Below are 14,497 nucleotides of genomic sequence, written 5' to 3'. Positions count from 1 at the left end.
CAGCAGGAAAATACTCTATTAAAACAAATTATATATATACGGCACTCCCACCCCCTCAGCCAGTTGGAAGACAGTGGTAAAATATGATACTCTGCACAGCTGACCCACATGGTAAAGTTGGGATATGCACCTTAGAGACTCCCCTGGGAATACCAGTCATATGTGTTCTCGTGATTCAGGGCTGAATGAAACTGGGGATATATCCCAAGATCAAGTCCCTGTTGGAGGTACTTTTTTCTTTCTCTCTCTCTTTCTGTCTCTCTTGACCATAGAGAAATAAACAAACAGATTTTTAATTTAAATATACATTTTTTCTGAGTAATTAACTAGTGTATAAACTATTAATATATACTCCTAGTATATGGGTAATTTTTTCTGACTTCTGGGTTACCTCTTTAGTTTTTAAATATTATCTTTCTATGAATATCTTTTAATTTTTGATAAAATCTCATGTGTCAATTTTCATATATTTAGAAGCTTTTTTCTGAGGCCTTAATGTTTCAAGTTCCTAAGCTTGATTAAATTTGTAATTAAATATATAATTAATTGTGTATCTTGTGAGTCAGGAGATGAAGTTACCTTCCCTATTTAATATCCAGTTTTTGTTGTTGTTGGTAGAGATTTTTTTGCTATAGGGCACATGCACTCTCCAGAGAGACAGAGACAGAGAGGAAAAACAAGAAATCCCTTTGCAATCCCTTCTCCTCCATTCTCCTCTCAGGATTCCGGTCCTCATGCACACATGCCCAGAATGAATTTTAAGTTGCCAGGTTCAAGACTTGAACCATGGTCAACTATATGGGAGTCCAATGTTGTAGCCATTCTGCCATCTGCTGTTCCCTAGTTACCTAATTTTCTATGGTACATTTTTAAAACTCAGTTGATCATATGTAAGTTAATTTATATCTAAATCTCATTCTATTCTATTTTTTTCTTAATTTGTCTGTCTTTGTGTGAAAACCATACATGTTTGTTTGCTGGTTTACTTTAATTTTCCCAATTATATATATTTTAATATTTTTGATATTTTGCTCACTTCGTATTTCTATACATTTTGGGGACCAGTTTGTCAATTTCTTCAAACAACTTGAAATTTTGATTAAGATTGCACTAGGGTTAATTGATTTCATAGCAATAATAAATCTTTTGATCACTCAGTTTGATACATATCTCTGGTAATTTAGTTCTTAAATTTTTCACAGCAATACCTTGCAGTTTTTACTCTAAGGTCTTAAAAATTGTTCCTTGTGTTTTTAATTTTCATTTAATTTACTTCTAATTATTTATTTTAATTCTATTTATTATTATTGTAAAGAGTTTAAATTTCAACCACTAGTTTGTAGCAATTATATGAAAATATATAAAAATACAATCGATTTAAAGATCTAAAATATAGTGTTTTATATATATCTTTAGATTTTGTGTGCAAATGGTAATATTGCCTATACAAAGAAATTGTAAGCTTTCCTTTTTAAATGACATGCTTTCATTTTTCTTATTTAAGTGTAATGGCTATGACCACCAGTAGAATATGGGAATAGGCATGTCTGCCTTATGTTTAGTCTAAGAAGGAAGGAAAAAGCCTCAATATGGTAAATGGACATATAAAATAACTCCTATCATTATATGTAGTTGTGGAAGACTTACTTTTCATTATATGAGAGGTTGTAAAAAATTCAATAAGGCAAATAAGTAAACAGAATATATCTAGACAACATAATCACTTGTGAAGAAAACTCTAGGGAACCAGCAGTTAGCGTAATGGCTATGTCGCTGGACTCCCACGTAGTCAACCGCTGTTCGCGTGCCGGACCCGGTGGCTTAAAACTCACGCCAGGCGTGTGTGCATGTGTGCCCAAGATCCTGAGAGGAGAATGGAGGAGAAGGGATTGCGGCGCGACCATCCCCTCTCAGGGGTGATTTCTCGCTTTCTGTCTCTATGTCTCTCTCTGTCTGTCTGGCGAGCGCATGCGCCCTATAGCGAAAACCTCTCCAAAAGAAAAAAAAAAAAAAAGAAAACGCTATAGAGTCTATAAAAATTATATCAAAGCACCAAATTAAGATTAGCAAGGTTTTAGCACACATATTAGTTAATCAAAAATCTATTTTACTTTCAAATAGTAAAATAAGGTATCAGATTGATACTAAAATATATCACAACAAAGCATGCAAAACATTATATGCTTATAGATCAATAAGAAAAAACTGTGTTAGATTTGTGTTTAAGTATGGTCACCTGTAGTCACTTCTTAATCTTACGCAAAATGTGGACATGACTGATTAAAAGTAAAGGAAGAAAATATCAACAATAAAATGTTCAAATAAAACTCCAATGAGACTGGATAACATCTTGGGCTACTTCAAGTGTATATGTCTAAGAAAGTGACATGATATGTAAAAGCTTTATCTCCTTAGTGCACAGATTCAGATAGACTGGAATCTCCAGTTTTCGGAAAATACTGGTCTACTTTAGGATCTATCTGCTTCCTTAAAATTTCAGTTTCTGTCATCATAAATAGGCAAGCAGAGAATTACATAACGTATCCTTTGAAGGAGATGATTCTGTCTCTCACTATTATGTTTTCTAATAGTTTTGGTGCAATTAATATAGAGTAACAGAAATCAACAAAGGACTATGACTGAAACTGGTTGACTAAAGGATATAGAAGCACAGTATATTGATGTAAATACCAGCTATTGTATGTGTGAAAGAGGAGGGTCTGAGGAAGGACATTTAGAAGAAAAATAGGGAGGCAAAGCATTAATGGGACAAAGAAATGTGGTATTATCTGTTGAAGATCATTTATAGTTCTAGAGTTTTATCAACTGTACACTAGGGAGACATGTTCATGTGTTGAAATATCCATTTTGTAAGCCAAATAATGTGATTGAATGTATAAAAGAAAATGAAATGAAAAAAAGAAAAAAAAATACGTGGGACTGTGGAGTTTTCATTGACTCTGATACTTGCAGTCAGATCCAGAGTCTCCGGTATAGTGTTTACACAGAATGTTAGGAGTACCTGGAAGGATGGCCGCTGGAGTGCTGGCTATTCAAAGAAATCCAAGAGGATAAAGGTAATTCCAGAATTCTGATAAAAAAAAAAAAAAAGAAAACGCTATAGAGTCTATAAAAATTATATCAAAGCACCAAATTAAGATTAGCAAGGTTTTAGCACACATATTAGTTAATCAAAAATCTATTTTACTTTCAAATAGTAAAATAAGGTATCAGATTGATACTAAAATATATCACAACAAAGCATGCAAAACATTATATGCTTATAGATCAATAAGAAAAAACTGTGTTAGATTTGTGTTTAAGTATGGTCACCTGTAGTCACTTCTTAATCTTACGCAAAATGTGGACATGACTGATTAAAAGTAAAGGAAGAAAATATCAACAATAAAATGTTCAAATAAAACTCCAATGAGACTGGATAACATCTTGGGCTACTTCAAGTGTATATGTCTAAGAAAGTGACATGATATGTAAAAGCTTTATCTCCTTAGTGCACAGATTCAGATAGACTGGAATCTCCAGTTTTCGGAAAATACTGGTCTACTTTAGGATCTATCTGCTTCCTTAAAATTTCAGTTTCTGTCATCATAAATAGGCAAGCAGAGAATTACATAACGTATCCTTTGAAGGAGATGATTCTGTCTCTCACTATTATGTTTTCTAATAGTTTTGGTGCAATTAATATAGAGTAACAGAAATCAACAAAGGACTATGACTGAAACTGGTTGACTAAAGGATATAGAAGCACAGTATATTGATGTAAATACCAGCTATTGTATGTGTGAAAGAGGAGGGTCTGAGGAAGGACATTTAGAAGAAAAATAGGGAGGCAAAGCATTAATGGGACAAAGAAATGTGGTATTATCCGTTGAAGATCATTTATAGTTCTAGAGTTTTATCAACTGTACACTAGGGAGACATGTTCATGTGTTGAAATATCCATTTTGTAAGCCAAATAATGTGATTGAATGTATAAAAGAAAATGAAATGAAAAAAAGAAAAAAAAATACGTGGGACTGTGGAGTTTTCATTGACTCTGATACTTGCAGTCAGATCCAGAGTCTCCGGTATAGTGTTTACACAGAATGTTAGGAGTACCTGGAAGGATGGCCGCTGGAGTGCTGGCTATTCAAAGAAATCCAAGAGGATAAAGGTAATTCCAGAATTCTGATTGTGATGGTAACTATGAGTAACACAGGAAAGCTGATACAGAGAAGATAGATACAAAACTTGAAATAAGCAGGAGAAAATGAGAAGCTTATGGAGAGGCATATTCAGTGCCTAAATAAAGTGTTACAAAAATATACATCATTTTCAATATTAGAACTTACTAACACCCAAATTGTACAGTGAAGAACAATGTTATTAAGTGAAATACTAAAGGAGTAAATAATGGAGCAAGAGTAAAACAGAGTAGATCCCATTCTTTTCAAATGATCAGTCACAGAATCCTCAGAGCTACTGGATTCATGAAAAAGGCCATTTAGGGAACCAGCAGTTAGCGTAATGGCTATGTCACTGGACTCCCACGTAGTCGATGGCGGTTCGCGTCCCGGACCCGGTGGCTTCAAACTCATGCCGGGCGCGTGTGCATGCGTGCCCAAGATCCCGAGAGGAGAATGGAGGAGAAGGAATTGCAGTGTGACCATCCCCCCTGGGGGGTGATTTCTTGCTTTCTGTCTCTCTGTCTCTTTTTGTCCGTCTGGCGAGCACACGCGTCCTATAGCAAAAACCTCTCAAAATTAAAAAAAAAGGGTCATTTAGACTCTTTTTATGAATTTGAATTGAATAAAAATATTTGTGATTGAATAACACAGACAATTTCCTTCATTGCTTCACTTCTTCAGCTATATGAAACATGGACAAACAAAATAACAGCAGTTAGTGTAATGGCTATGTTGCTGGACTCCCATGTGGTCAACCGCTATTCGAGTTACAGACCTGGCAGCTTAAACTCATGCCAGGTGCGTGAGCTTAAACTCATGCCAGGTGCGTGTGCGTGTGTGTCCAAGATTCTGAGAGGAGAATGGAAGAGAATCCCTAAAAATCCCGAGAGAAGAATGAGAAGTGGCTGTACAAAAAAAAAAAAAAAAAAAAAAAAAAAAAAAAAAACAAAAAAAAAAAAAAAAGAAAAGAAAAGAAAAGAAAAGAAATAATTAATTGTAGTTTTCTAACAGTTTTGTTTATTGGAAAATATATGAAATGCATGAAATCTAAATTATTCGGTCTGATTTCCAGAAAAAAATAACGCCCCTTATAGATTTATTCAGCATTAGTTTTTTTTTTTTTTCTTTTTGGAGAGGTTTTTGCTATAGGGCATGTGTGCTCTCCAGAAAGACAGAGACAGAGGGACAGAAAGCAAGAAATCATCCCTGAGGGGAGATGGCCATGCCACAGTTCCTCCTCCTCCATTCTTCTCTTGGGATGGAGATTTCCAGAAAAAAATAACGCCCCTTATAGATTTATTCAGCATTAGTTTTTTTTTTTTTTCTTTTTGGAGAGGTTTTTGCTATAGGGCATGTGTGCTCTCCAGAAAGACAGAGACAGAGGGACAGAAAGCAAGAAATCATCCCTGAGGGGAGATGGCCATGCCACAGTTCCTCCTCCTCTATTCTTCTCTTGGGATGGAGCATGCACGCACACACGCCTGGTGTGAATTTAAGCCACCAGGTCTGGGACTCGAACCACAGTCAACTATATGGGAGTCCAGTGATGTAGCCATTACGGCATCTGCTGGTGCCAGCATCAGCATTTTTACCACTGTCATCTTTCTCTAGGTATGACAGATTTATCCATTTCTGTTAAATAGCATATGCATGCAGTTTATCTTTCCCTTTTATTAGGTTTTCTATAATATTTCAATAACTAATAAGCTTAAGTTATTGTTTCTTCTCCTAAGAATTTCTGTTTATCTATTTATTTTTATGTACTTTAATTGATACATAATTGTTATATATAGTTCTTTTTTACATGAATGTTCACAGTAGCTTTATTTGTAGTAGCCAATACATGTCCCTTAACATGTAAACAAATTTGTTGTAAGCATATAGTGAAATAGTAATCAGCAATAAAAGAGAATGAAATATTGGTATGTGCAATGTGGATCAAACTTCAAAAAAGTTATGATAAGCGAAAGGAGCCAGGCAAAAAATATACATACTCTAAGATTGTATAATGTAATTCATACAACATTCTAGAAGATTCAAATTAATATACAGGGACAGAAATCTAATCAGTGGTTGTTTAGAAACAGGGACTGACTGGGGAAAAATGTATTTCTGGGGTACATGTTTTTTATACATGTATAAATGTACAATGATCAAATCAGAGTAATTACCATATCTCTCACTTCAAATATTTATCTTTGTGGTGAAGTTATTTAAAATCTCTTCTTTTAGTCATTTTAAAATATACAATTTATTTTTGTTACACATAGCCACCCTACTGTCCAATAGACCACTGGAACTTATTTCTTCTATCTAACTATATTTCTTCCTTTTTTCCTTATTCTTTCTCCTTTCTCTTTCTTCCTTTCCTTATTTCTCATTCTTTCTTTTTTTTTTTTTTTAAGTTTTTGCCATAGGGTGTGTGTTCACCAGAGAGGAGAGACAGAGAAAGAGACAGTGAAAGGGAAAGGGAAAAAATCACCCACCAGAGTGGATGGCTCCACTTTAATCCCTTCTTCTCCATTCTCCTCCTAGGATTTTGGGCATGCATGCATATGCACCAAGTGTGGTTTTAAAGCCACCAGATCCAGCACTTGAACCTCAGTCGGCCATGTGGGAGTCCAGTGCCTTAACCACTATACCATCTGCTGGCCTCTTTAGCAATATCTTTCTATCCATTAACAAAGCTTTAGCTATCCTGCCTCTCTTCCTTTCTAGCCTCTACTAACCACTATTCTGATAACTACTAGTCTGGTACCTACTCTACTTTTATAAGGTTAAATTTTTTGAGATCATACCTGGCAGACTGAGATAGCACTGAAGAAAGTAATTCCATTTACTATTATTACAAAAACTGTAAAACACCTAGAAATAAAGAATTGTTAAAGACCTCCACAAGGAACTATAAGAAGCTAAAAAAAAAAAAAAAAAATTGAAAACGACACAAAAAAGTGGAAGGACATCCTATGTTTCTGGATTGGAAGAATTAATATAGTCAAAATCTCAGTTCTACACCAATTGATCTACGTATTTTACGCAATCCCAATCAAAGCACCTGGGTGTGAAATCACATGGTATTTATCTTTCTGAGCCTGGCTTATTTCACTAATATAATGTCCTCCAGGCTCATCTACATTCTTGTAACTGATAGGATTTTTCTTTTTCACAGTTGAATAGTATTGAGTTTGTAAATATATGACATTTTCTTTATCCATTCAGCTGCTGATGGACACAAGGTGATTCTTCTGTATATTGGCTGTAGTGAATAGTGTTGCTATAAATATGCTTGAAATTCATGTTTATTATATGCTATATTTCTTTGTTTCTCAGATAAGAGAGATTTTTGATATAGGACATGTGTGTTCACCAGAGACAGAGACATAGAAAATGAGAAATCATCCTCAAGGGGAAATGGCTACCCTGAAATCACTTCTCCATTCTTGAGATTTTGGGCATGCACACAGAGAGATAGAAAATGAGAAATCATCCTCAAGGGAAAATGGCTACCCTGAAATCACTTCTCCATTCTTGAGATTTTGGGCATGCACACTCCCAACATGAGTTTCAAGCTGTCAGGTTCAGGACTCGACCTGCAGTTGACCATGTAGGAGTCTTGAACCTCAACCACTATGCCACCTGCTGGCCCAAACTATATATCTTGTTTATAAATGTGTTTATTATTTTATCTTCTCTCTTAAATAGTATAGGAAGTTTGAAGAAAAGGTCCATATTTTCTTACTCCTTTCAAAAAAAATGCTTGTTACATTGCTGTGTACAAAGATGGATAGCACTAAAATATCAGTATTGGGTATTATTTTAATGAAAGAATGAATTGGGGCATAATATATTCATGTAACACTTAATGACATGTATACCTTTTGAAAGACACGTTGCTAAGAGTTTCGTCCTTGCAGTGTACTTACACAAACTTAGATGTTTCTATGGTATAATATTATGGGTTCATCATCACATGTGTGACTTGTTGTTAACCCAAATTGTGCTATGCAGCATATGACTGTATCTTGCTCTCTCAACTGAATTAACCAATAGTTTCTGCAGTTCAATTATACATATATTGTTCTCTGACAAAAATTACTAAAACTCAATAAGTATTTTTATTTTAAAATAAAATGACAGAATAATTTAGTCAACTTACTTAAATACAGAGAATTTGAGTTATTAATTTAGTGAGTATTCCTTTTCTAAAATGAATGAATACCAATAATATGTCTGTTGGTATTTGATCATTAGAAAAAGTTTAAAATTAATAGCAGGAATTCATAGTAGATTTTATTAAGTGTTTCATCTAACTTTTTTCTCCTACATTAAAAAAACTCAAAAATATCAGAGAGCTCAATCTTTGCATAAAACTGTTCACAAATATGTCCTCATGTGCTTTGAGACTTGTGCACTAGAGAATATAATTTAAGCACTGCCTTTGGGGCCACAGTTCAAACAATTAAATACAGCATGGTCTCATATGATATTGTGTTTGTGTACTTTTTTCCCTAAGATCCCAGGGAGTTTTGTTTTACCAACTTTTCTACATTTGTCTTTTAAGAAAATCGATCCATGCCTGATACATCTTTATTTTATTTTTATGTAAAATACAGGACTGTTCATGAGAAAAATCAACTATAAGACAAAAACTAGAGACATGCATATATGAAATTAAAAAAATGCCCATAGATATAGAAGGCATTGTCTTGTAATAAAGGAAGTTTCTCAACCTAATAAATGCCATAAGTGAAAAACCAATAGGTAGAATACCAAATGGCAAAAAAAAACCCTGAAACTTACCCTTTAAGATGAGGAATAGGACAAGGACATAGCTTATACCAATGTTAGTCATCTTTATACAGAAGTTTCTCACCAAAGTACTTAAGCTAGAAAAAATAAAACTTAACTAAATTGGAAAGAAGTAAAACTATGTTTGTCCATAGATTTATTAATTTTATATTTATAGATAATGCCAAAGAATTTTAAAAAACTATATATAGACAGAGAACCCAAGCACTCACCTGGAGTATAAAACATTCTTGTTGGCTAACTGGGGAGGAAATCTGGCATCTGACCCTCCACAGCACACAGGAGAGTGTCTAAATCATATGCAGCTTAAACAGAAAAATAGGTCTCTATTGAGCAGAGTTCTCCAGAATTCAAAGAATATGTGTGTGAATGGTGATCAAGAGATACATCAAAAGTGGTGTTTGGGAAGAAATATAATACAGTTTATGACATTTATAGAAAACACAAAACCATTCTTCAGTACATTGTCTGGGGCATTTTAATAGCATGTTACCTGGCTATGGTGATGTTAATACCGTGTTATCTGGCTATGGTGATTGCAGCCTATATGCTGAACTTTCACAGTCCTTCTTCTTTTGGTGATCACAGTGGTTGTCATGTTTGTCATCTGAGATCATTTGATCGTCAAATATGAAAGTCAAATTTATGAGACCCTGTCTCCTGGCAGAGGCTTCCAAACAGCCATTGGATCAGGCTAAACTGTGTGATTTGGAGCTAACAGATTCAGGGGGTTATTTTCTGGCTGATCTTCAACACCAAGAATTTGGACCAACAACAACTAGTACTGTTCAGGGGGCTCTTCAAGATAATTATCCTGGCATTTGTATTATCCAACCACCCATACAGGGATTGCTAGAGAGCTTTTCTTTTGAGGAATTAGGTTACAGTTCCTTCTTGGGCTCTTAATTCTTAAGATGAATCTTGGGTGTGTGTCTTTCAATTGATTGAGCTGACGAGTTCAGATTTCTCTGATGTGCACTGTTGGTGGGGCTACATTTGTGTTTGGCAAGAAATGCACATATCATTCCTTTGCATTTAAGATTCTGTCAAATATGGCTTACCTCAGTACTGTGATGTCCATGCTCTGCTACCTGGGGCCAATGCAACATAGCATCAAGAGATCAGATGGCCAATGCTGGTTACCATGGAATCATCACCTAGCATATCTGTAGATGTTGTTGGCAACACATCAGAGGGACAGATCTATATTTTTTATAGAAATACATTTGTAAGAATCTTTCCTGCTACTCTAACCATATTTACCTCATGTTACCAAGACTAAACTCAAGCCAGCATGACTGTTGGGTTCTCAACAATTGCTGGAAGAATCCTCAGCAAATATTTTTATTCGGGGATTTTCACCCTCCACTTTTTAACAGCTACAGTTATGTGAGCACATGCATAATTGACTGTTGTTAAACTCCTTTAACCTGAAACAAAAACAAAAACAAAACTCTAAGATAACTCTCAAAATGTCATGAAAATGGAAATTGGTGTTACAAAGAGTCTCCTAGAAGCTGAAGTGCAGGAGCATCCTCCTTCATTTCTTCATGGCAAGCATTTCTGTGAATCTGATTGTCTTCCTGGTTCTGCTGTATTTTGTGTGTTTAGTCCTCTGTTAATTTGAAAACATGTTTGACTACAGGTTAATATGCTTCTACATCTGTATGCTATTTTCCTTCATAATGGGAGCTGACTGATAAGACAGCTTTGGAGTTGCCAGACTCATAGGTTTTAAGAAAATCATCAATGAATCTGAGGCTTATGAATACCTCTCAATATTGATTTCCTTGAGGAAAGTGGTTGGACCCATATTTGTGAATCCATCAACATCGAATTGCAATTGGATCTCTAATACCTATTTTTTTTTTTGAAGATTTTTGTCCTAGGGCACAAATGCTTTATGGAGAGAGAGAAGGATAGACAGTGAGAAGGAAAGTGAGAAACTATCCCCTGTAGGTAATGAACAGGCCACAAGACTTTCTCATTATTCTTCTGAAATTTTGGACATGCACACACTCGCACCCAGTATGATTTTCAAGCCACCAGGTACTTGACTAAAACTGCATTTAGTCATGTGGGAGTCCAACACCTTAATCATTGTGCCAATATATTTTTAATTCAGCCATTTTTCCAGTGGAACTTTTGAGTACACATGCTGAATTTTCTACTTTGGAAAGAAATAAAAAAGAAATAAGTTATTTACTAAAGATTGATCCTTTAATTACAAGGAGAGAAGGAAAATAGCAGTAAACCCTTCAGAGCTGCAACATCTTCCTCACCCCTTTCCCTCCCCATCCTACTTCTTTCTTAATGAGAACTTCTACAAAATCCCGAAGTGGAGAGCCAGCCCCAGTCCTAACAATGCTTCTGACCTTAGATTTTTAGGGTATTTCACCAGAATATAGGTATACATGGTGGCTCCTAGCAATTGGGCTATGATTTATCACACACCCTCAGTGTGCTCAATGAGATTCTAAGTGGTCTAGCCATTCAGTTCAAATGCACCTTAGATGAACTGGCCTGTATTCACTGTAGGTTGCCTTAAATTGCCTGAACTTGAATCTCCTATGGAAGAAAATTAATCATCAAACATTTACTCATTGACTATCCTCAGGAAGTCCTGCAGAAGTCAAGAGTCCTTTGGAAGAACAAGTAGACTATATCCCGACGAGACTTTCAATCTTTGCACTTATGTAACAGGAAAGGACAAACAATTTTTACTCCTGTTTTGTTAACTACTTTTTGTTTTTGTTTCATTTTATTCCTTTTATATTTTAAACTTTAACCAGTGCTTGCATTGGGTCATCAAAAAAGTCGTGTGCATTTTGCATAGAAAAACAGAAATATACATCATGACTTTTCCAAAGACCCAATAGCTTCTGTAACTTCTGTAACTATTACAACAAATAAGGTCAAAAATAGGCATGTTTGCTTAGAAGAGAAAACATAAGTCATTTGCCTTAAACAATGGTCACAACAAAGTGACCTGGATAGGGTTCCATGGAGAAACCTTGAGAGCTGGGGCTGTTTACTCAAGGGTCACAATATAACAGGTTAAATTGGGAAATTTATAATCATGTTATCTTTTACCATAATAGCACTGCACTAAGTTTATTTTGTTAAATAGTATAGCTTCAAGCTTGTTGTAGCTTCCCTGAATCTATCAATGTATGCCACAAGTCAGAGTTAACAGATTCAGTGTCGTTGTAAGAACAAAAACAGGGTCATAAATATCATGTGAAAGGAAAGGGTGTACAGAAAAACTTTAGGAACGCATGAGAGTAAGAGTAATATTGAACTACTAAATTTATATTGTAGGTAATTATGGATAAAGGAGAAGTGTATATAACTGGATGGAAATTTCTGTTCTTGGAGTTGATTGTGGACTTGTTAGCTTTTGGCCATTGCCTGTGCTCAAACTCAGTTAATTAAACCCTTTTTCTTTCTCTTTGGTTCACCTCTAGATTATTCACAGAAATGACCACTGAATTGTAGCTAGCATCACTTAGTCAGCTTAGGTTAAATTGTTCTGCACCAATGAACAACACAAAAACATCAGTGGCTTATGATTTTATTTTTCACTCACATTACGTGTTTGTAATGGTTAATTTTGACTGCAATTCCTGTTGTCTTTTTCTTTCAGGAATCAGGTTAAAAGAGTGGCTCTTATATTTAGGGCATGTTGCTCTTCAGAGAAGGTAGGAGACAATAGGATTTTTTTTATTTTTAACTTTTTGGTTTTTACTTTATTTTTTTCTCTGCTAGAAAATGACACCTTTTATTTTCCACAAACCAAAACAAGCCATATGACAGGCATGCTATCAGTGACAATAGATAAATTATCCCATCATAGGCAGGGAAAGTAAATATTTTGAATACCACAAGGGTACATGATATTCATGTCTCCCTTCAAGGAGTGAGCCTATGATAGAGCATAATGCTAGGCCTATTCATATGCAAATTTGGTTATATTTCTGGTGACAAGACTGGAAAACAACTACTCTTCAGTCAAAAAACTCACTGAAGAACAAGTTGAGGAAGAAAATTCTTAGTTTTTGTCTGAAAACTTTCTATGGATGCTTCCATTGACTAGGACAGCAATAGCATCAACTTTTTAATGCATGTCAGTATCTCAGAGGACAATTCCAGCAACAATGATTGGGTACTCTTCAATGAATTGTTCATCACCATGGCTCTTAACAGCATACAAACTACAATGTGCCAGAAAACACACATCAAAGATTGAGTCAAAAGGTGATTCACAAAAAACCCTGAATATAAAAAACATTTTGAAATGCCTTGTCATGTATTTTGCTTATATTTTCCCTTCTGTTCATGCACAATAATATATATTATATATATGTAATTTAATTATTTACATACACTCACTGTATATAATTCTGTTCTAAATGATTGTTCTCATCCAGAATACACTGTATATTGACTCAACTCAATATATTATCATATTCATTATCTTCAACAGATAATTCTTCTTTTTTGTGTTTGCTAAATATTCTACTTGTTTCTTAAATAGTTGACATTTTTATTAGTGGTAGGAGTAGTGAAGAAGGAGACTAAATACTCAAGGGACTCTTTATTTCTGAAAAACAATATACTAAGATATTTATTTGACAAATGAAAACAAAAAAAAAAAACACATTCAGCAAAGTTCCAGTCAAGAACATTCAAGAACTATTGAATAATGTTATTAACAAATGTTGCTGGGATGCCTGGATATTTACATATTAAAGAATAAACTTGAATCTTTATCTTTTTTATTATTAGCTTTGTTATTATTGTTTTGTTTTCTAATTTCGCCAGAGGGCATGTGTGCTCACTGGAAAGAGAGAGAAAGAAAGTGAGAAAGCCCATCCACAGGGACTAGTTACACCACAATCTCTTCTCCTTTTGGGATTTTAGGTGAGCATTCAGGTATTCATCATTTTTTTAAGCCACTGGATTAACGACTTGAACTGCACAGTCAACCATAAGGGATCCAGCTGCCTTAACCTCCAAGCTATTGTTCAGCTGTTTTTTTCTTTATTATTTTTTAAATTTGCAAGTATAAATGCACATATTTGTGAATTAAAGTATGATATTTTAGCATATGAATACAAAATATAATGATCAAATCTAGGTAATTAACATATTCATCTCCAATTTTTTTTGGTGTATGTTGGAAACATTTAAAATTCTCTCTTTAAGCTATTTTGATATATAAGAGAATTTTTAGTTTTTTTTGTGGGGGAGAGGTTTTTGCTACAGGGCGTGTGCGCTTGTCAGACAGGCAGAGAGAGACAGAGAGACAGAAAGCGAGAAATCATCCCCCAGGGGGGATGGCCACGCCGCAATCCCTTCTCCTCCATTCTCCTCTCGGGATCTTGGGCACGCATGCACACGCGCCTGGTGTGAGTTTAAGACACTGGGTCCAGGACTTGAACCGTGGTTGACTACGTGGGAGTCCAGCAACATAGCCATTATGCTAACTGCTGGTCCCC

The 14,497-nt window shown here is 35.0% G+C and overlaps 1 protein-coding gene across 1 annotated transcript in view; it reads right to left on the bottom strand.

The window, feature by feature from the left end:
* Nucleotides 1-10,077, bottom strand: part of LOC102494929 (olfactory receptor 5D18-like) — a 16,095-nt gene extending 6,018 nt beyond the window's left edge. The window contains exon 1 of the mRNA XM_014585031.1: nucleotides 10,058-10,077. Coding sequence (XP_014440517.1) covers nucleotides 10,058-10,077 — 20 coding nt within the window. The remainder of the gene's footprint in view (nucleotides 1-10,057) is intronic.
* Between the last annotated feature and the right edge of the window lie 4,420 nt (nucleotides 10,078-14,497).

The sequence above is a fragment of the Tupaia chinensis genome, unplaced genomic scaffold (assembly GCF_000334495.1).
Source record: "Tupaia chinensis unplaced genomic scaffold, TupChi_1.0 Scaffold148617_1, whole genome shotgun sequence".
NCBI lineage: Eukaryota > Metazoa > Chordata > Mammalia > Scandentia > Tupaiidae > Tupaia > Tupaia belangeri.
The sequence above is the reverse complement of the archived record's forward strand: the minus strand, read 5'-3'. Positions and strand labels throughout refer to the sequence as shown.